The sequence below is a fragment of the Nomascus leucogenys genome, chromosome 8 (genome assembly GCF_006542625.1).
Source record: "Nomascus leucogenys isolate Asia chromosome 8, Asia_NLE_v1, whole genome shotgun sequence".
Lineage (NCBI taxonomy): Eukaryota > Metazoa > Chordata > Mammalia > Primates > Hylobatidae > Nomascus > Nomascus leucogenys.
In genome coordinates this window covers 110751817-110773951 of record NC_044388.1, presented here as the reverse complement: position 1 = coordinate 110773951, position 22135 = coordinate 110751817, and the positions used below count along the sequence as shown (strand labels likewise).

The following is a 22135-nucleotide window of genomic DNA, read 5'->3' as shown; positions in this document are numbered from 1 at the left end:
TTCTCTATACTTTGTCTCTGTGTCTCTTTCTTTTCTCAGTCTCTCGTCCCACCCAAAGAGAAACACCCACAGGTGTGGCCGGGCAGGCCACCCCTTCTAGAATCACCATCACCACCACCTTCACCAGCATCACACCATCACAATCACCTCCATCACCACCTCCACCAGCATCACCACCACACCACCACCATCACCTCCACCACCACCTTCACCAGCATCACCACCACCAGCATCACCTTCACCACCACCTTCACCAGAATCACTATCACCACCACCATCACCTCCACTACCACCTTCACCAGCATCACCACCACTACCACCACCATAACCTCCACCACCACCTTCACCAGCATCACCACCACTACCACCATCACCTCCACTACCACCTCCACCAGTATCACCACCACCACCACTATCATTGCCTCCACCACCACCATCACCACCATCACCCCCACCACCACCTTCACCAGAATCACTATCACCACCACCATCACCTCCACCACCACCTTCACCAGCATCACACCATCACAATCACCTCCATCACCACCTCCACCAGCATCACCTCCACCATCACCACCACCACCATCACCTTCACCACCACCTCCACAAGCATCACCATCACCACCTCACCTCCACCACCACCATCACCACCACCAGCATCACCACCACCACCATCACCTCTACGACTACCATCACCAGCATCACCACCACCACCAAACCATAGTACCACCACACTACCAGCATCACCACCACCACCATGACCATCAGCTCCATCACCAGCATCATCATCACCAGCATCATCACCACCACCACCACCACCATCACCCCTTCCACCAGGATCACCATCACCACCATCACCTCTACCACCATCACCATCATCACTACAACCATCCCCTTCACTATCACCACCACCAGCATCACCTCCACCACCACCACGACCACCAAAACCATAGAACCACCACACTACCAGATCATCACAACCAACACTACCTCCATCACCACCATCACCAGCATCACCATCAGCAGTATATCCATCACCCATCACCACTACCATTATCATCACCACCAACACCATCATCATCACCATCATAACATTCACCACCACCATCACCACCTCTCCACAACCACCATCACCATCATCGGCATATCCAGCACCATCAACATCACCATCACCTTCACCACCACCATCACTACCATCATCATGACCATTACCACCACACCACTGTTATCATCATCATCATACTCACCATTAATACCACCACCATCAGCATCATTATTACCATCATCACTACCACCACCTCCTCCGCCACAACCACCACCACCATCAGTCGTCCTGGATCCCTGAGAAAGGCTCACCAGCCTTTCCCGAACATGCCTCTGTAGCATGAAGGCCTGCAGGAAGGCAACCGGCTCTGATTGTTCATTCTTTTGTTCATTCAACCAGTATTTTTTGCATCTCTCTGATAAGTCTTAGGGACATAAAGATGAAAAAATCTGTGTCTCTGACTCTAAGTCTCAAGGGAGAAGCCTTGGGAGGCAGCACAGGAGCAACAGACTTTGCCTGCGAGGTCAAGGACAGCGTCATGGAGAAGGTTGCTCAGAGCTGGGCCTGGAGGAGGAGAAGGTGGCTGCTACAAGGTTCACATCCCATCACTGGTCTCAGTCTGCCATGGTCTCATCCCCTCTCCTCTGGACAAGACCCCACACTGGGGCCACCCACTCTCCACTCCACCCACCTTCTCTGTCCCGGGTTCAGACCCCAGTTCTTTCTATTCAGCTTCCGTTCAGCACAGTTTCCAGACCTGAAATCACCCTGCCCTCTGTCCCTAACACCCCCTGTGACAGCGTGCATTCCTGTGGCCACCGCACCACACTGATGATCGTTAATAGGTGTGACACCCACAAACCCCTAAGATTTTTTCATATAAAACACTTCACTGCCGCTTCTCCTGGCCCTGCGCTTGTACAATTGTTTTGAACCCAAGTGCAGAAGCTCACGTTTATCCTGATTGAATTTCATTTCCTCGGTTCCAGAACATAGTCTCAACTTGAAAGATCTTCTGAGTCTTCATTCTGTCAACCAGTAGAGTAAGGTGACTGCACCTATGATGGGGACGGTGACAGATGGCGACTCTCGGGTGTCTCTGCAAATCAACCATCGTCAGGAGGACCTGCACTTCTCTGTGGAGCACACACAGCCCTGCTGTGGCTGCAGCCGGGAGGGAGGAGCACTCTGGGGTGATGTTAGGAGCCAGGCTGCTCCACACGCTCCCCACCATCACACCCTGCGGTGAGAAAATGGGCCTGTGACCCAGCCTCCCTGACAGCATGAAGCCAGTGGGGTGGGGCTCAGGCATCCTGCTAAGAAGACCACGTGGTGTGGCTCAGACTGCCTCTAGGGTAAAACTCACTATCGGACATGAGAGGGGCAGGGTGAGGCCACGTGGCTAGCTCGCAGGAAAACCTGCACTTCTCAGCTCCAAAAAGTATTTCGAAACACACAGCCTCCCAGAGGCATGGACGGCAGGCAGCCAGGGCTCTGGAGAGAAGCCGTGGAGCACAGCGGGAATCACGCCTGGTTTGGAGAGTCCAGAGCTCCAGGAGTGCTGGGAGTCCCCGGCTGCAGCCTGGTCACCCACAGGCCCTTCTGGAGGACGGGTTTGTAGACGGAGCCAGGATAGGTATGGGCTGGGGGCACCTGGAAAAAGGCATCCAGGGGAGACCTGGTCCCCGCCGTCAAGGAAACCCCAGCAGAGAACAGGGTGGGGCCATTTAAACAAAAAGCAGCAACTTAGGGTTGAACATGAGAAGTGCCAGGGTCTGGGGCCAGAGAGGGGCAGGAAAGATGGGGGCAAGAAGAAAGGGAAGCAGAAAAGACGGGGGCAGGATGGAGGAGGGCAGAAGGAAGGGTAAGGAAGGAGGGGAAGGAAGGAGGGGGAACAGGAAGGAGGGGGAAAAGGAAGGAAGGGGAAGGGAGGAGGGGGAACAGGAAGAAGTAAGGGAGAAAGGAGGGGGACAGAAAGGGGGGTCAGGAAGGAGGGGGGACAAGAAGTAAGGGGGACAGGAAGGAGGGAAGGCAGGAGGGGAAATAGGAAGAAGGGGGACAGGAAGGAGGGAGAATAAGAAGGAGGGGAACAGGAAGGAGGAAGGAAGGAAGGAACGGGGACAAGAATCAGGAGAGACAGGAAGGAGGGAAGAAGGAAGTAAGGGGACACGAAGAAGAGGGCAGGAAGGAGGGGGGACAGGAAGGAGGGGGAGGAAGGAGGGGAACAGGAAGAAGAGAGTCAGGAAGGAGGGGGTAGGAAGGAAGAAGGGGACAAGAAGAAGAGGCAGGAAGGAGGGGGGGACAGGAAGAAGAGGGGCAGGAAGGAGGACAGGAAAGAGGGGGGACAGGAAAGACGGGGAAGGAAGGAAGGGGATAGGAAGAAGGGAGGCAAGAGGAAGGGCAGACAGGAAGGAGGGAGGAAGGAAGAAGGGAGCAGGAAGAAGGGGGGAAGGAAGGAGGGGACAGGAAGGAGGGGAACAGGAAGAAAGGAGGCAGGAAGGAGGGGGACAGGAAGGAAGGGATGGAAAGGAGGGGGGCAGGAAGAAGGAGGGCAGGAAGGAGGGGGAAGGAAGGAGGGGACAAGAAGGAGGGAGAAGGAGCGGGATAGGAAGGAGGGGGACAGGAAGGCGGCCAGGGTAAAGGGGGTTCATTTCCTGTCAGGTACTCACAGACAGGCCCAGGAGTCCAGGGTGTAAGACGCAGGCCCAGCGCCACCCACTTGCAGGGAGCGCCAGGCAGTGGCTCTATGGGGCTGAAGAACAAGACGCTGAAAGGGGACATAGGAGATGTGACTGAAGAGCGGGGACTTGGATCAGGAAATGAAAGAAGGGGTCATGAGAATAAGGAGACAGGACCCAGGCAGAAGTCTGATCTCCCATCTGGGAGCCCAAGGCCTGCCCCTCTTCACCTGAGTATGGGAGAACCCAGAAAGATCCAGGCCTGGGCTGAAGTCCTGCCCTGCCTGTTCCCAGCTGCGTGACTTTGGGCAGGTGGCTTTACCTCTCTGGCTCCTCCATCTCGGAGCCTTGGGTTTTCTGAACAAGCAGTGCCCACTGCACCAGTCCCCAGTGCCCCATCCAGCCTAGTGCTTGGGCCCCATGGGGTGCAGTGGTAGAACAGAGCAGCCCTTCCCAACTGCTGGATCTTCAAACAGACCGGAGGGTGCTGGCAGAAAAGTGATTCTGAGACGGATTTTCCATGTGCTCTGGGATCAAGACTCACTCATTAGCACACCTGGCTGGCAGGACACAGCCCCACACCCCAGGCGCACAGTCTATATGATGGCACCCAGGCCCTGCAAGTGGGGTGTCACCGGCCTGTCCACCTGGACCGTCTGCTCGGGTCTGGGGAAGAGCCAGGCAGCCTCCCCTAGACAGGGGAGAAACATAGCCAACCCGACCTCCGAGCTGATTCTGCAGGCCCACACAAGCTTCTTCCAGGCAGCTGATTCTGCAGGCCCACACGGGCTTCTTCCAGGCACCAAAGGGCTGACCGAGCAATTCATGCCCAGAGGCACATGGCCGTGGAAGGCAGAAGCCAGCTGTGGAAGCTCCCTTCCCGGCTTCCCATGTGGCTGCCCCCACAAGTGGTCCCCTCCCCCACCACTGCAGCCAACAAAGGGGCCGCTCTCCCAACACTGCACCCAACAAATGGGGCCCCTCCCCCACCACTGCACCCAACAGACAGCCCCTCCCCCGCCACTGCACCCAACAGATGGGCCCCTCCCCCACCACTGCACCCAACAGACGGCCCCTCCCCTGCCACTGCACCCAACAGACGGGGCCCCTCCCCTACCACTGCACCCAACAGACAGGGCCCCTCCCCTACCACTGCAGCCAACAAATGGGCCCCTCCCCCAACACTGCACCCAACAGATGGGGCCCCTCCCCCACCACTGCAGCCAACAAACGGGCCCCTCCCTCACCACAGCAGCCAGCAGACGGGGCCCTCCCCCATCACTGCACCCAACAAACGGCCCCTCCTCCACCACTGCACCCAACAAACGGGCCCCTCCCCCACCACTGCACCCAACAAACGGGCCCCTCCCCCACCACTGCAGCCAGCAGACGGGCCCCTCCCCCACCAGTGCAGCCAACAAACGGGCCCCTCCCCCACCACTGCACCCAACAACGGGCCCCTCCCCCACCACTGCAGCCAACAAACGGGCCCCTCCTCCATCACTGCACCCAACAAACGGGCCCCTCCCCCACCACGGCAGCCAGCAGACGGGGCCCCTCCCCCACCACTGCAGCCAACAAATGGGGCACCTCGATGGGGAGCAGGCTTGGGTCCTGGCTCCCCTACCTGCCCGCTGAGCTTGCAGATTCTTCACACCCCTTTCAATGAGATAGGGTTAATGGCACTGATGGCGATGCTATGAAAATACTGCACAATCACTATAACTACAGTCATCATCATTATAACAGCCACCATCCCAGGCTCCGGCAGGAGAGCCTGCCAGCACACAGCGGCGCACCTGCCACCACGCTGAGTGACCACGGGGCTGGCCACACCGGCTTTGCCTCCTTTCATCCGCACCACAAGCCTAACATCCCCACTTTCCAGCTGAGGAAACTGAGGTTCAGGCTGGCTCAAAGCCGTGGGAAGGATGGGCGGAGGGCTGGGGCTTGGCCGTGGCTCCCTCAGATGCCCCCTTGGCCACGGTGCTGAAGAAGGACATCACATTCGTGGGCCCCCTCGCCCATCAGCCGCTTGATGGCAGCTCCTCCACTCAGGTGGGCGGCTCCCCCAGCCAATGGGCCCTCCCACAGGGGACGCCCTGCCCCTTTGCTCCCCCTCCACCGCAGCCCTGCATGCCCTGGGCATTCCCCTCCAGAGACCCTCCAGCATCATGGGTCCCTTCCCGGAGCCCCTCGGTGCCATCTTCTGGGAACTGTGGATCAGAATATCCACCGTCAGCCCAGCAAGATATCTTTGGATAAGGCCGGCTCCCAAGATGACATCATTCCTGTCTGGGCTGGGAGATGGGTCTGTGGCTCATATTTTCCATGGAAGAAACCTGAAGCCCAAACCTCGGGCCAAGCAGCAGGAGGGGCCAGGCCCCACAGCACATGGGAAGAGGCAGGTCCTGCCCAACTCGGTGGGGTCTCTGGACCCCTCCTTGCTGGGTGCCACACAGATCACCAGCAGGGTCACTGACACCTGCCAGGCGGGTCACCAGTCACCTGCAGCAGGAAGGAGTCCAGGCCTCACTCGCTCACCACTCAGGCCTCCCTAGACCAGAACTGAAAATGAGAATGCACCCCAATACCAAACTATACCCTAATACCACACTGCACACTGGCTCCAGTCAGCCAGGCAGCTGCCTACTGCACCAGGGAGATGCCCGCAGGGCTTGGCCAACCGCCCACTAGCCAGGCGTAGCCCTCCAGCCCCTCCTCAGCCAGGCACAGCTCAGCAGCCCACCCGGAAGCCTCGGCTAGAGGCCCCAAATATGCATGCCCAGAGGCTCACTTTTAAGCACATGTGCTCTGTGGGAATTTAAGAGAGGAAAAACCCCTTTTCCACGCTGGTGTAGGGAAGTGGCTGAATGATGGCCCCGAGGGATGTGTCCAGGTCGGAACTCCCAGAATCTAGATCCACAGGTGACCTTGTCCAGAAATAAGATAACTGCAGATGGAGTGAAGGATCTGGAAATGAGAACATCCTAGATTAGGGTGGGCCCTAAATCCAACGACAAGTGTCCTTGTGGGCCACACAGAGGAGAGACAAAGGGGGAAGAGAGAGGCTGTGTAAAGACGGAGGCAGAGGCTGGGGTGACACGGCCACAAGCCAAGGAGTGTCTGGGGCCACCCGGAGCTGGAAGCGGCAGGCAGGGTCCCCTACTAGAACCTTCAGAGGGAGCACGGCCCCACCCACACCTCGATCTTGGAATTCTGGCCCAGAGCTGGGAGAGGATAAATTTCTGCTGTTTTGCCACCGGGCTGTGACAATTGGTGGCAGCAGTCCCAGGAGATCATGCAGAGTGCAATGTCCTTGTCCCTTCCAGAGGCAAGAGGAGGTCTCAGCAAAGCGGACAGAGCTGAAGACATGACAAGGGGCCTCTGCCCTTCACCCGCTGGTGTTCCGCTGCCAGGGGCTGCCTCAGCACTGCCAGGGTGGGGTCTTGGCTGCCACACAGGTGGCCTGAGACAGCGGAAGTGGCTCCTACAGAAAGCACCAGTGGATGCTAAGGAGACAGCAGGGCTGGGTAGATGCGGGTCTTGGACCAAGGACCTAGACGGGTGACAGTGTCCTGTGTCAGTGAAGGTGCACCAGAGCCCCCCAGGGAGTTGCTCCGAGCTGCAATGGCAGGCGCACTGGCCAGGCAGCAGCAGGGACTTGGGCCAGGACTCGGGAGGGGCAGGCACACACTGCCTCCAAGAAGCCCTAGCAGAGGGACACCTGGCCTATCCACGCCACGTGGCCGGGGAGGATGGAGGCACGGAGACAACACAGCAAGGTGCCTGGGGCTGCCCGAGGCGGTGGAGTGCCCTGCCTTGCCCAGGTGCACACATCACATCCATCTCGTGTCCCAAGTCAGAGTTGGCCCAGCCAGCCCCCGAGATGTGCACCTCTGGGCGGCTTCCAAGGCAGGGAAAGCCCTCCCTCCCCGGACACCTCCCCAGTCCTCTCACAGGGGAACGCAGCTCATCAAGCGGAGGCTGAGCAGCAGGGCCCAGGGAAGGTCCGGCAAGGTGGGCTTTCCCAGCCCCGCAGCCCTCCCCCCACCAGGAGGAAAGGTCCTCAGCAGAGTCCCCTCATGTCCCGGAGCCACCAGCCGCACACAGCTCAGCGCCCAGTCTCGCCTGCCTGTGTGCCAGGAAGTCTGCTCATCTTCACGGCTGTGCTTCCCTCCCCTGGGGCTTCCCCGGCTGCCCAGTGATGGGCTGCGGGCTCTGGAGCCATGCTAGGCCCGAGCCTGAGTCCTACCTGCTGTGTCCCACAGGCAGCCCAGGGAGCCGTCAGCAAGCCAGAGAGCAACAAGGTAGTTCTGGAAGGATCCAGAGGCTCCAAGGGCCCCAGCCTGGGAAGTTACAGCAAACGTGGACCTGGGCCTCTAACAAACCCCTTGCTCTCCCCTTCGAGGCCCTGACACGGAAGGGCCTGATGCCCTGGGGGATGTTCCCGTGCGCAGGAATCCCGGGGCGCCTCCGTGGATGGCTGAGAAAGGCTCCCTCAGCACAGGCCCCACTCCTGCCCCGGGGAGAGCGAAATTCCAGGAAGAACATGTCAGTGGAAAAGCCAGGCCCCTGGAAAAAGGGAATCAGGGATTAGGTAAACCGCTTGGTGTTTTTCAAAGGCTGAAATGAAGGCAGACAGATAGAGGACTGTTAGAGCTTGGAGCCGACGCCATCACTTTCCCGCCAGCACCCAGGGGTTTTGCAGGGAGAGCTGGAGTTTATAGTCTGTTTGGTCTTGTTGCCCCTTGAAACCTTCAACAGCTTAAAAGCACATTTGGCTCCTGGCCCAGAACTCGCTGGCCGGCCATCCCCCGGGGCAGTTCTCATCCCCTCCACGGCCCCCCTCCTGGTCATAGCTCGCCCACAGAGGAGGGGCCTTCCACGGCAGGCCTCAAGGCAGAGGCACCCCAGGCCCCCTCTTAGTCCCGCCTCCCAGCCTCCCTGACGTGGATCACTTGGCCGGCTCAGGGCCCATGGATGAGGTGAGACTCTAGAGGGGTGCATGGAGCCCTCCAGATCAGCAGCCAGGCAGCCCCGTGCTGCCCACCCCAGGCTGGGGAAGGTGCTGGGACAGGCGCTAGGCGGGTCCAGGTCACCTGTCACACACAGGAGGGACACTCTTGGGCCCTCTGCCCTTGCTAACAGCTTATGCTGGCTCTTCCTGGAAGGTTCCAGGGTTTCACAGACCCCATGGGCCAGGGGACTCCAGGGTCCTCAGGTCCTGTGCAGGGAGGGCTATGAGAAGAGAATGCCAGGCGGGGGCCCACAGTGCTGTCAGGCCAGCCTGAGTCCAGTCTCCTGCCTCTGGTCCCTGGGATCCCTTCCAGGCTGGGGACAGTTGTGTCATGATTTCTGAGGTCCCAATCTGCTGTCATTTTGCTGAGTGACCTTAGGCAAGTGACTCAACCTCCCTGGTGCTGGCTTCCCAAGCTGTGAAGTGGCAGCAAGACTCTCTTCTTCCAGGGCACAGTGGGGGTGGGCCCTGGCTGCTCTCCCATCCACCTTCTCCTTGCCTGTGAAGATAACTCACACATCCCCACCTTCTGCGGGATGCCTCACACTCTCCCTGGCCACTGAGGCCCTGTTTCCGAAAACACAAAGCTTATTCCTGACTATGCCCGAGATAAAAAGACTTTCCTGCACTGGGGGGGCCCGGCCCCTCCGCCTTCCCCTTCCTGCACAGTGGCCCTGGGCCTGCCCAGCACCTCCGGAAACCTGGGGGTTGGGGAGCAATGCCCTGAGTCCTCCTCTGACACCAGTGCTGGCCCCAGGGCACCAGCACATCCAGAAGGGACAAGACTTGGGATGAGAACTTCCCAGGACAATGAACTTCCCAGGCAGCTCCGGCATACTTGCCCTGGGAACAGGCAGCACGAGAGGGCTTGGCCATCCCACCCCATCCTAGGAGACAGAGCCCATGCCAGGGGGAATCTCCTGCCAGCTCCACAGGGGGACTCTGCCGGGGGAGGAGGACAGGGGCCTGCGAACCCACACCTTGCTGAGGGGCTGCTGTGATGGCAGGTGCAGGTACAGGCAGGAGGCACCCCGGAGCACTCGCCCTAGCTGGGGCTGGCGGGACCCTCAGCCAGTTCTTTCCCCATGGGCTTCTCAGCGGCTCCATCCTCCTGAAGGCTCAGCGGTCTCATCTTTACGACAGGACTCACAGCATCGAATTCATAAGGGGAGTCCAGAAAAGCTGAGAAAAGGGACAGCTCATGACAGTGCCACTGTGGATGGCGGGCCACCTCTGGCCCATTGTCACTGGCAGATGACCACTGACAATGGGCCAGAGAGCAGCTCTCACCGCCAAAGACCCAGGACAAGGTGGTTCCCTGCGGCCCTTGGAGGTACTCGCATCTAACACAGATTTGATCTCACCAAGCCAAAATCCAACAGCGTTGGCCCTATCGCCCCATTTTGCAGATGAGGACACGGGGCTCCAAGTCACCAGCGGGGAAGGAAGTCCAAGGCTGGGGGGACCTGCCAGCAGAATGCCCTCCATGGCCATCACTTCCTCCGTGCGTGGCTCTGTGAGGGACAGCAGTGTCCCACCTCCCCTGCATGGCAAGGCTGCCCCACTAGAAGCAGACTCAGGGGCTGGGAGGCAGTGAGGGCCTGGTCTGCAGGCGCAGGGGGCTGCTGACACGGCGAAGGCCACACACTCAGGCTCCGTGTCTGTACCCAGGGAGGCTGCAGGCACAGCACCAGCCGTTAACACTGGCCTTGCGCTGCAGGAGACACATGTGTCTTGGCCCTGAGGGTCTCTATCTCCCTCTGTCCCTCAAGGGTGCATCACTTTGGACAAAGGGGGCCTCTGTGGGGCCACAGACACCCCAGGAAAAACGCCAGTCCCTGTTTAAATGAACTCTCTTAGAGTTTGGTGAATCCTTGTTCGGTACAACTCTAAACACAGAACAGATTGGCTTGAATGAGTGGAAGTTGTCCTTCCAGGAGAAGATTGGGGCTGCTGGAGGAATATGTCTCAACAGTGCCAGCCCCTCGTCTTTAGAGCCTTCTAGAGCAGCCAAGCGGCTGAGATGGGAGGTGTCGTTACGCGGAGCCCGCTGGAAAGCAGAGATAAATCACTTTTACTTCAAAAGAAATAGAAAGTCTCTTCCACTTGCAATGAGACAAAAGGTGGCTGGGACTCTGAGGCCAACTCACCGAACTTCCTCTTCACACTGTTAGGGAAAAAGAAAAAGAAAAGATGCTTGGGGCAGCTGAAGGCATCGCTCATCCTGCTGGACTTCATTAAGAAAGACAGGTCCAATTTTCCAACGTGAGCACAGCTAACAGCCAGGAAACTCTGGGGCTAGGAAAACACCTCCTCCAGACCATTAACAACTTGCGGTCAATAAAAACCTCTCGTTCCTGGCAGCCACTCTGGCTCAAATCGAATTCCACTACAGGAAAAAAAGGCTCACCAGAAACACAGAATTCGGAACCTATCTGTGACCTACTGTTTCGACCAGAAGCCTGCCAGGCGCCAGCTGCAGAGTGAGACCCGCACCGTTCCCCGGAAGAACAGGCCGAGGTAGGAAAACAGCCCCCTCCATTCAAGAGCCATTTCCTTATGAAAACTGCACGTTACCTTCATCCTTTGGTAATAAAGTAGGTAAACTATGGCATGTTTGCTGTCGGCCACTCATAGGCATTTTTCATGGATTAATTCTCATGGTGCCTCACACACACACAGAACTGTGGTGAGTACTATTATTGTCATTTTACAGACGGGGAAACTGAGTCTTGGAGAGGTCAGACAACTCACCCGAGATCTCACCACTGGGAAACAGTGGAGCCAGGATGCAAACCCAGCCCTGAACACGGATTTCTAGTGCTTCCCTGGGGCAAGGGACTCTTCACATATGTCTGCTTTGGGGAAAACAGCTTTTCCTGCTCAGTTAGAATATCAACGAAGCACTATTTGTTTTAGGATCCTAATTTTTTAAAGGTAAAATAAAGCTTTTTCCTGAATCTTTACAGCAGAACACACTAGAAATTACAAAGATTTGACACAGCACAAAAAAGCGACTGCATGACAAACATTAAAACCCTGAGGCCGGGCACGGTGGCTCCCACCTGCAATCCCAGCACTGTGGGAGGCCGAGGCAGGCAGATCACGAGGTCAGGAGATCAAGACCATCCTGGCTAACACGGTGAAACCCCGTCTCTACTAAAAATACAAAAAAAAAAAAAAAAAAAAAAAATTAGCCGGGTGTGGTGGTGGGCGCCTGTAGTTCCACTGCTGAGGCAGGAGAACGGCGTGAACTCAGGAGGCAGAGCTTGCAGTGAGCCGAGATCACGCCACTGCACTCCAGCCTCGGCGACAGAGCGAGACTCCGTCTCCAAAAAAAACCCCGAGGCCACCGTGTGGCCTCCCATCCAGAGGCAGGGCCTCGACCCACAGAACAACAGGCAGTGGTGGGGGCGGCTCCAGCAGGTGCCCAGGCCAAGCCCAGAACCTCCCCTGCAGCCATGCAGGTGGCCTTACTGTGACCCATGTTTTACAAATGAGTCTCAAAGCTCATCAATCTCACCTGCTTTGCCTAGATCCTCCCACCAGCAAGAGGCAAAACCAGCACTCGATCCCAGCCTGTGTGACTCCAAGGCAGCTTTTAACCCCAGCTCCCCAGAATAGCCCAGAAGCTGCCTCCTGCCTGGCTGAGGACGGCTCCTGCGCCTGCAGTTCCTTCCAGGCGCCTAGGCAGGTCTGGTCAGAAATGTGCCCGGAGGGTGTGACTCAATAACTTGCAAAATCTGGCTGTGCCGGCAGGACCCAAGCACCCGCCCTACTGTACCGAAGCCCCAGGCTACAGCTTCCTGGAAACTGACCCAGAGCCAGCTGCAGGTTCAGCAGAATCTCCACCACCTTCACACTTACTCCCGGCCTTCTAACAGGCCCATCTTGTTCCGCAGAACGTGGCTGCTCTGATCATTCCTCTGCTGTCTGCACTGGGCCGCGCGGCTGTGTCCTGCCTTTCTGTCTGCCTTGACACCGGATTAATATCCAGAACAACTGAATTTGACATTAAGCCAGGGCTTCCTATAAGGGAGGCAGTGTGCTGCTGTGTCACTGCATTCAACCTCATAGAACCTTTGCCACAGCTCATGAAGCAGCCACATCTGTGATCCCATTTTACAGACGGAGACGCTAAGACAGAGAAATAGCAGAGCAGCTTGCCCGAGGCCCAGATCCAACACTCGATAGAGCTGGGAGTCCGGCCCAGGTGGGCTTGCCCCGAGGCCAGCACTCTGCTGAATGTCCAGTTCACAGCCATACTACGTGGCCCCAGCATGATTTTCTAGAAAGGCGAGACTTTCAGAATTGCCCTCTTCTCACATGCTCAAAACCCCAGGGCCAGTTCAACTGTGCCCGGCCCCACGAGCAGACATCGCTACCTTTAACGCAGAAATGAACTCAGTACGTGTGATGTCTCCCTAGCGTGCCCTTGGCAGACCACCAAGATTGAGCCAACACGGTGTCTGGTTTGGTGACCCTGAGTCACCGAGAAGAAACATGGCCCTGGGGACCCCACCTCAGCCATGAGACAGGGGCAGCTGGATGCAGACCCGATGTGTAGACACAGCCAGGAGCTCATGGCAGCGCTCGGGGATTTAGGGAGGAGACACTGCCCTAACTTGTCCCATCTCTGCAGCCCTGGAGGAGGAAATCCCAGAGCCAGGATGGCCCTTGGAGACCATGTAAGCCAGTGGCTCTCAAACAGGTTTCAGCCACAGAGTCCTGGGTGCAAAAGCAAATCTTCCGCAAAACCCAACTTACAGAAATGACAAAGGAGCCCAGTGGAGGGGTCCTGGCTGCCGCCTAACCCAAGCCGCAGGGGCAACGGTCATTGCAGTGCCCTTGGGAAGGGCAGAATCCAGGACCCTGTGCAGGCTGTTGCCCCAGCAACCCCAGGAGGCAGGGCCCTGGAACCTCTACAGGCTCCTGGTGACTCCAAGGCCCCCACCCAGGGCAGCGGGGGATCACTGGTCACCTGCAGAGGCTCTCCACCTGTTTCTTGGCAGTGTTGGGGGGGGGCATTCTCCTGCTCTGTCACGCAGAACCCCAACCTATGAGGGGCTCCATGGGCTGAAGTGAGGGTCTCAGAGCCCACTCAGCTCAGGCCCCGACTCCCAAGCCTCTGAGGCATTCCCCAGGAAAGCAAAGCCCCTGGCTGGACACAGCTAGACTCTGGAGTGAGGCCAGCCTGAGTTGGGTCGGCACAGGTCTTCCTGACACATCCACACAGTGGCCCAGCTCTGCCCTTCAAGCTCACCCAGAGGACAGCTGCCCCTGTCCCAGGATGGCTTCGGATACAGAGGGCAGGAGGGTGCAGGTTTCCAGGAGCCTCAGCACGAGGCTGGATAAAGCCCCTGTCCTTTCCAAGCCAGCATCCAGGAGACTCACGTACTGGGCCCTTGGGACAAGGGCGGCCACTGCCATCCCCACACGGCCTACAGGCAACAGCAGCTCTGGCCCCTCCATTTCCAAAAGCCACAAACATCTCTTAGGATGGCAGCAGAGGCTCCTGACCAACAGAGACCATGACCACAGTGGACCACCAGCCGCTCCCTGCCCGAGGAGCCACCTCCAACAGCAGTCACAGTGGCTCCATAGCAGGAGTGCCCTGGGTGGGCACGAGGGGCGGTCTGCCCTCCTGCTCACCTCAAACACCTCCTCATCCAGGATCCGGGTGCCAAACACGATGATGCCATTGACGTCGATCATGGGGTGGTTGCTGCGGTCAAGAAATTTGGTGGTCTTCTTTTTACAGTCGAGGATCAAGGTGACATTTTTCTTGTGGACGCTGAGAGCAATTCTGTGCCACCTGCAAAGAAACAGATGGTGAAGACAGGGCTTGGATCACAGATGCCAGCTCAAGCGATTTTGCTGCAAATTCCTCGAGACACAGGAAGAAGGCCCACTTTCTGCACGATCGTGGTGGGGCAGAGCAGATCAAGGCCCAGCCTCTGGAATCAGACAAGCTAGGGCAACGCCCCGTGCCATGAGATCTACTCATTCCCCAGAATCCTCATCCCTCAGACAAGGACGGCTGTCTGAACCCTGGAAGCCCAGCCAGGAGCCCAAGTGAAAGTGGGAAGGGGGAGTGCGCAGCGCTCGGCACCGGCTCAGGAGCTGGGAGCGCCGTCCCTGCGGTGCAGTCACAGCCATCGGGAAAAGGGCAGGGTGGCAGCCGTTGTATTTTGCTGTGTGCATGAGAGCACTCGTCATGTGCCCTCTGAACCCCGATGGCAAACTGCAGGCAGCCAGAGAAGACCGGGTGTGGATGGGAAACGGTGGAAGGAGTGGATCTGTCTGAAAGTCTTAGCGAAGAATTCAGAAATCATGTATTGAAGGCCTTCGGAGATTGTCAGGCATGACCTCACACGTGATGACCATGAAGGAGGCAACTGACAACCCCTGGTGTTGAGGTCTGCACCCAATAGAGCGTGCTGGCACGACCCGCCTTTTCTCATGCTCACTCCCACTCCTAACACATCTGTGTCCTTGAAGGATACCTTAAATCCTTTCCGGAAAAGGTTGGGTATAACCTCACAAGTTCGTGTGTCCCTTCTGACACAAACAGGCTGGAATTTGATGTGCTTTAGTGCACTTTAAAAAGGGGCAATGGAGGGCCAGGGAGGAGAAGTGACTCCCCAAAGCCACAGACGACGAATCAAGACCCTAACCCAGGTTTCAGGACTCCAAGCCCAGCACCGTCTCCTCTGCTGCGGCATCCGTGGGAGTCTCAGTACCGGCTGCTGCACGTCCTCTACTGTGCCCCACATCTGCTCAGTGGTATGAGCTGGCCTGATTCCCCCTCCAGCAGGGGGACAGTTGCCCAGAAGTGCCCACTTACTTGCCATCTGACAGGTTGATGCCCCGGAAGAGGGGGTAGTCTTCTGGGCCAGGCTTCCCCGTGTGGTCCTCGTAGAGGAAGACGGGAGAGCGGCCGAGCTCCAGCCCAATCTGCTGGATACCCTGCTCGTTGTAGATGGAGACCAGGAAGGCCTGGCTGCCTTTCTTGGCTTTCACAGTTGTTAGGATGGAGAAGTCCTCGGGAAATGCAGACGCTGGAACAGAGCACAGAGGTGAGAAGGCAGTCGGGGAGCCCCCCAACCACACCCAGCCATGGCTCTCTGCAAACAAGCCAGCCCAGGGCCCCGGGAAGCTGTGCTGCCCGTCGTGGGGCACTGCCATCTGCTGCACATCTGCCCCTTGATCAAACTGCTCCTGCAGCCCTTCCCTGCTACCACTTGGCCAAACCTGCCCCCTTCAAGACTCAGTGCAAATGCAAACTACTCCATGAAACACGACTGGTCCTTCCAGCTGGGAGCCCTCAACACCCTGTCCTCAGCTCCTACGCCTCAACGCATCTGTGTGTCGACCCTCAGGAGAACCTCTCGGGCTGTGAGCTGCCTCTGGATGGAGGCTGCTTCTGAGGCGTCTTAGTACGCTCCATGGGGTCTCACCGCTCAGCATGCAAGGAAGCGAGGGAGGGAGGGAGATGGAGGGAGGAAGCAGAGAGAGGAAGGGAGAAGGGAAGCAACAGCCTCAAACCGCCACTAGAATTGTACTTTGTGACATTTCCTGGTGGAAATGTCACAAAACAGAGAAAAAGTGGAAATTAATCAAAAGAATGTAATCCAAATTTAAAATTAGAAAAAAAAAAATTTTCCTAGTATGTTAACAGGAGGAATCACCTCTTACAACACCCTCCAGAAGCAATTTGAGGTCATTAAAAGGCAGACCCAGGCGGGCCTGGCCACGAGCACCTAAGCCCACTCCACGTGTTTGCCCCTCGTCCATGAGCACGACCGGGAGCCCCAGCCCCTCCTGTCCATCGATCCTGGTGGCAAAGGCGGCGATGCTCTCACCCTGGGCCACCTGCAGTTCTGCCAAGAGCCTGGGGCTGATGGAGGGCCTGCGGCTAACTGATGCTGGTGGACCAGCCAAAAGTGCTGGCCCTAAGGCTGTGGGCTCCTCAGAACCGGCCAGAAGGAGCGGCGTCCCAGCAGGGTGTCAACTGGGACATGCCAAGGAAGGGGGCCCAGGACCTGCTGCTGGAGCCGCCCCACAAGCAGCACCACTACGGAGGGCTGGGATCTGGTGGGTGGGCTTGAGCCATCGTGAATCCACTACCAGACCCACCCCTTCTTTAGAAGTGGGAACAAAGGTTAACCAGGTGGCCCAGAGGCCCCTGACCCCATAGGGCAGCAGAGTCTGGATGTGCGGCAGCAGCACCCGCATGGCGGCTATCCGTGAGCACCCTCTGCTGGCGAAATCGTGGCAAGGCAGGCAGCAGCCTCACCGCCTCTGCCCCTGGTCACTCCAGCACAGCTGCAGGTACCACACTGGGAGGAAGAGGACGCTGAAGGCCCCCTCATCCCACAGCATCCTGAGGCTTCCCAGGGGGAGGAGACTGCTGCCTGTCACAGCCTCTGCATCCTCTGTAAGGTGCTGCAGGGAGATCTCCAGAGGGTCTGCAAAATGAGAGGCCACTACTCCAGGCAAACCCTCCAAGGCCCCCACAGGACAACCTAGAGCCTGTGTGAGCGCTGGAAGCTGCCACAGCAGCAGGCTCATCCTGCAGTCACAAATCTCTCACTAAGGCTTTGACAGGGAACGGGGCTGCCCAGCTGTGGCCAGGCACCCTGTGTTGACCAGCTCCAAGCCATGACTCAGCTGTTCCCACAGGAGACTGGGCCCCAGGTGGGCCTGGCCAAGGCCCCTGCCCCCAAAGCTGGGGACAGCCCCAGGTGGGGGTGATGACAGTAGGCGTGGCCATCTGGGAAAGGCAGGTTTCACGGAGGAACTGGCTCAGGACTCCCACGTCCAGACGCAAGCCATCAGCTTTGTTTTTTTGTTTTTTTGTGGGTTTTTTTGTGGGTTTTTTTTTGAGATAGAGTCTCGTTCCGTCGCCCAGGTTGGAGTGCAGTGGTGAGATCTCGGCTCACTGCAACCTCCGCCTCCCAGGTTCAAGCAATTCTCCTGCCTCAGCCTCCCAAGTAGCTGGGATTACAGGTCCACGCCACCACGCCTGATTAATTTTTGTAGTTTTGGTAGAGATGAGGTTTCACCATGTTGGTCAGGCTGGTCTCGAACTCCTGACCTCAGGTGATCAGCCCGCCTCGGCCTCCCAAAGCACTGGGATTATGGCTTTGCATCATCCTTCCACATGAGGGGATGTGGGCGGGGGACTCTGGAGATGACAGCCTTAGCTGGTCCCACCTATGGCGAGGGAGTGGCACCTGCCATGCCCATCCACCATGGGGACCCCAGATGGCAAGGCTGCCAGCAGGACCATGGCAGCCCCATGTGGTCCCTGGGAGTACATGGGGCACTGAGGGCCAGGTGGGGTCTCACCTGAAGCACTCAGGTCCCTGTCCACACCCAGGGCAGATGGCACAGTCACCATCTGAGTCCACTCCCTGACTCTCATTGCAAAGGGCCACCTGGCTCCCATCCCCACCCCACCGCCACCCTGAGTGCCAGAGTCATTCTTCCATCTTAAACGATCAAAGAACGAGTTGAGCACGCTCATGTCTCCGGCACGAGGCACCGCTAGGCCCACGAACCCCCATCTCCTGCAGCTCATTAAAATGCCGTTTTGCAAGTTTTGAAATCTCTATGGTAACAAATTTTCTCAGCTCAGATAAAACCCGAAAGGATAAATTATGTTTAACATTAATCTCTCTCCTGGCAAAATAACAATGGATTTATTGTCACTGTGAGATGGCCCATTCGAGTCATGACATGAGCTGGGATGCTGACACTTTATAATCTACGCTGTCCGGGCACTCTGGGAGGAGGGAGTCGGCTGTCAAACACTTCATGTTTCATTTCTCCAAGAAAAGTCACAGTTGAGGGGTGGGCTCCGGACTCCCTCAGAGCTTTTCTTTTCTTTTCTTTCTTTCTTCTCTTCTCTTCTCTTTTCTTTTCTTTTTTTCTTTTCTTTTCAGACGGAGTCTTGCTCTGTGCCCAGGCTGGAGTGCAGTGGCATGGTCTCGGCTCACTGCAAGCTCCGCCTCCTGGGTTCACGCCATTCTCCTGCCTCAGCCTCCCGAGTAGCTGGGACTACAGGCGCCCGCCACCACACCTGGCTAATTTTTTGTATATTTTTTAGTAGAGACAGGGTTTCACTGTGTTAGTCAGGATGGTCTCGATCTCCTGACCTCGTGATCTGCCCGCCTCGGCCTCCCAAAGTGCTGGGATTACAGGCGTGAGCCACCGCGCCCGGCCAGAGCTTTTCATTTTTACTTCTGCTGAAGTCCAAAGGCACTAGAGCACTTTAGATATGCAGTAGGAGTACAATAAATGCATTTGTGTTGAAACTGAATCATACTGAGCCAACAGTTATTAAGCACACTGATTGCTCACTACAGTGGATTATGTCATCAATAAACCGTGACTGGTCCCCTAATAAACAGTGATTGGTGCCAGGCTCTAGAGTGACACAGTCAAGGGACAGATAATGGTCCCTGACCTCAGAAAGTGACACTCCCACGATAGAAACAGAAATTATCAAACCAAACCAGTTAGTTAAATAATTGCAGGCTGGGCGAGGTGGCTCATGCCTGTAATCCCAGCACTTTGGGGGGCCAAGGCAGGAGAATCACTTGAGGTCAGGAGTTCCACACCAGCCTGGCCAACATGGTGAATCCCCATCTCTGCCAAAAATATAAAAAAATTAGCCGGGTGTGGTGGCACACACCTGTAATCCCAACTACTCGGGGGGCTGAGGCAGGAGAATTGCTTGAACGTGGGAGGTAGAGGTTGCAGTGAGCCAAGAGTACACCACTGCACTCCAGCCTGGGCGACAGAGTGAGACTCTGTCTCAATAATAATAACAATAATAATAAAAATAATAATTACAAATAATGCAGGGGGTAGTGGGGCAGGGTGGCAGAAAGAGGTCAGAGGACAGGAAATGAATGCGGGGTGTGGCTAACTTTGGACAGGGGGCCAGGAACCTGGGGGGTGGGTGAGGTTTCAGCTGGACCCTGGCAGCCCAGGAGGGGCTAGGCTGAGGGGAGCATGGCAGGCCCAGGGCAAAGGACTAGGATCCAAGGGCACCGAGGCACCAAGGCAGAAGGCGCTTCACCAGCCGTCCTCAATCGTGACCAGAAGGGCTTTCAGTCCCAGACTGGGGTGGGACAGGTGAGGGGCCCCAGAGAGGAAGCTGCCATCTGGCAGCCCCTGCAGGGAGAACTTTGCTCTGGAACCTTCCGTCCTGGACCCAAACTTACTGCATTTGTCATGGCCACATTCCCTGAGCTGGACCAACCCATGGGGTCGAAGATGGAGTAAGGAAGAGACGGACTCCAGTCACAAGGGGAGGCCTGTGCACGCACCCAGGTGGGAACTCCACATCTTATTTCATGGGAGGCCCCCCTCCTCTCAGCCATGAGGGAACCCCTATCCTGCTCTATGGGGGTACAGGGGAGTGGGGAGCATCTGCTCAGTGAGTAGAGGGTCTGCAAAGCCCCCAGGCTGAGGACACTACCCTCCCACCGCTGCCTCCATCTTCCCCTCACGTCGGCCTGCCCCTGCAGCCGGCACCCTGTTCTCGGCCGTCCCTGCGACCCTCATCCAGCACTCAGAGCAGTCCTGCAGAGGGTGCCGGGGCCCAGTGTGACTGGCTGCTTCCTCGCTCTCTGGCAGGAAGGCACTGGCGGGGGCAGCGAGGGGCAGCAGGACATTCTGCCCGAGGGAGGCTGATTCTGGAGCCCAGGCCCTGGGGTGCAGGACAGCCACAGGCGAGGACAGGGTGTCGGCCAAGGGGCAGGGGGGTGTGGGCAGAGCCGTGGCTTCCACCCAACCCTGCCTGGGGTCCTAAGTAGGAGGCAAATCTCAGAGGCCTGGTCAGAAGAGGGGTACAGAGGAAAAGGAACCTACAGAGGACAAAATGGCGAGGGCCCCACCCACAGCAGCAGAGCCCAGGAGGAGGCTGCGCGCTGATCCAGGAAGTGGGCTCAGGTGGGGCTGGTCCCTGAGTCAGGTGACCATGGGGGACACTGCCTCGCCTGGTCATCCTCACAGGGGACAGCTCAGATCTGGGTCATTACAAACAAGCAGTGCTGGGTTAACAAGGCAGGGAGCGCCCCATCCCAGCCCCTAGCGGGGACGTGGATCCCAGAGCTCGGGCCACCCGGTGAGGAAGCCAGGCCCGCTGCCTTCAGGGTCTGAGGCCGCCTCACCATGTGGCAATGTGTGCACTGCAGGCACAGGGGGCCGAGGCCTGGGACCCCACAGGGAAGGAAGTCCCAACCCTCCCTGCTTCACTGGCGGCCTCCACGTCACAGTTCTGGGCTTCAGTCCCTGCAGCCTCATCTCCCTGGTGCCAGGACAACCCAGCACCCACAATGGGTCAGAATCTGTGGCTCGGGGTCGAGCTCCCTGGTCCAACAGATCCCAGAACCCAGACTGCTGGGTCCGAGCAAGACTAGAAAACCCTCTTCGAATGAGGAGGGAAATTCTAACCTTTGTCCTGCCCCTAAGTGCAGAAAATGCAAACAGGATTCTTCACCTGTACAGAAGGGAGGGCGGTGCCCGGGAGGAGGGCGGCCTAGGGAACTTTCCCAGGCCAGAGGAGGCCGGGCTCCATCTGTTCTGTTCATGGCTGTGTCTCCCTGGCACCCAGATCACTTTGCCAGTTCGTGCCCAGTGGGGGATACAGGACCAGGTGGTGCCCGTGTGGGTGGCGGGCAGAGGTCAATGCCTGTGCAGCCTGGGCAGGGACGGGCACTGCACCCAGGTGGAGGCTCCCAGTCACCTGCTGAGCTCAGTCTCCAAACCCCCACCCCCGTGACCCAGGGCCACTTGGCTGCTGGGTTGCCGAGGGGTGTGTGAGCTCTTCGGGGAATCTGGGGAGCCTGCTCAGGGATTTTGTCAGGGGATCGGATGCCGGGGAAACAGCTGCCTGGATGTGGGCTTCCCCTCTTGCCAAGAGATACTTGCAGATACTGTTTTTGCTCCACTCAGTTCCCCACAGCCCAGGCCTTGCCCTGGCCACCTGGGCTGCACCCTCTCTTCTTCCTCTGCAGCTGCCAGGCAGGTACGGGTCTCTAGAACCCCGCAGATGCTGCTGCTCCCTGAGACAGGGCACGGTGCAGCTCCGGCTCCCCTAGCGCTTAGGCTGACCCACACGAGTGGCTGACGTGAGGCCATGTTGGTCCCAAGCAAACGGCCCTTTCCTATGTGTGGCCCCTACACACTGAGCACTTCTCAAACAGAAAATCTGAAGTGAGCTTCTGAGTCCCTCCACTGAGGGGCCCACAAGCCAACTGGGGTGGAGGGAGTCCGAGCAACAGAGGACAGGTGGCGAGTTTGCTCGGAGGGCCGGGCGGAAGGGGCGAGGCGGGGTACGGCGTCAATTCAAAGGCACTGGTCTCCAACAGTGTC

At 57.8% G+C, this 22135-nt stretch overlaps 1 protein-coding gene across 2 annotated transcripts in view; it reads right to left on the bottom strand.

Moving 5' to 3' along the window:
• Positions 1–22135, bottom strand: part of COL5A1 (collagen type V alpha 1 chain) — a 207332-nt gene that overhangs the window by 130315 nt on the left and 54882 nt on the right. For both annotated transcript variants that reach the window (XM_030818145.1, XM_030818146.1), the window contains exons 3-4: positions 15591–15804; positions 14396–14558 (exon numbers count right to left, since the gene is read on the bottom strand). In XM_030818145.1, coding sequence (XP_030674005.1) covers positions 14396–14558; positions 15591–15804 — 377 coding nt within the window. The remainder of the gene's footprint in view (positions 1–14395; positions 14559–15590; positions 15805–22135) is intronic.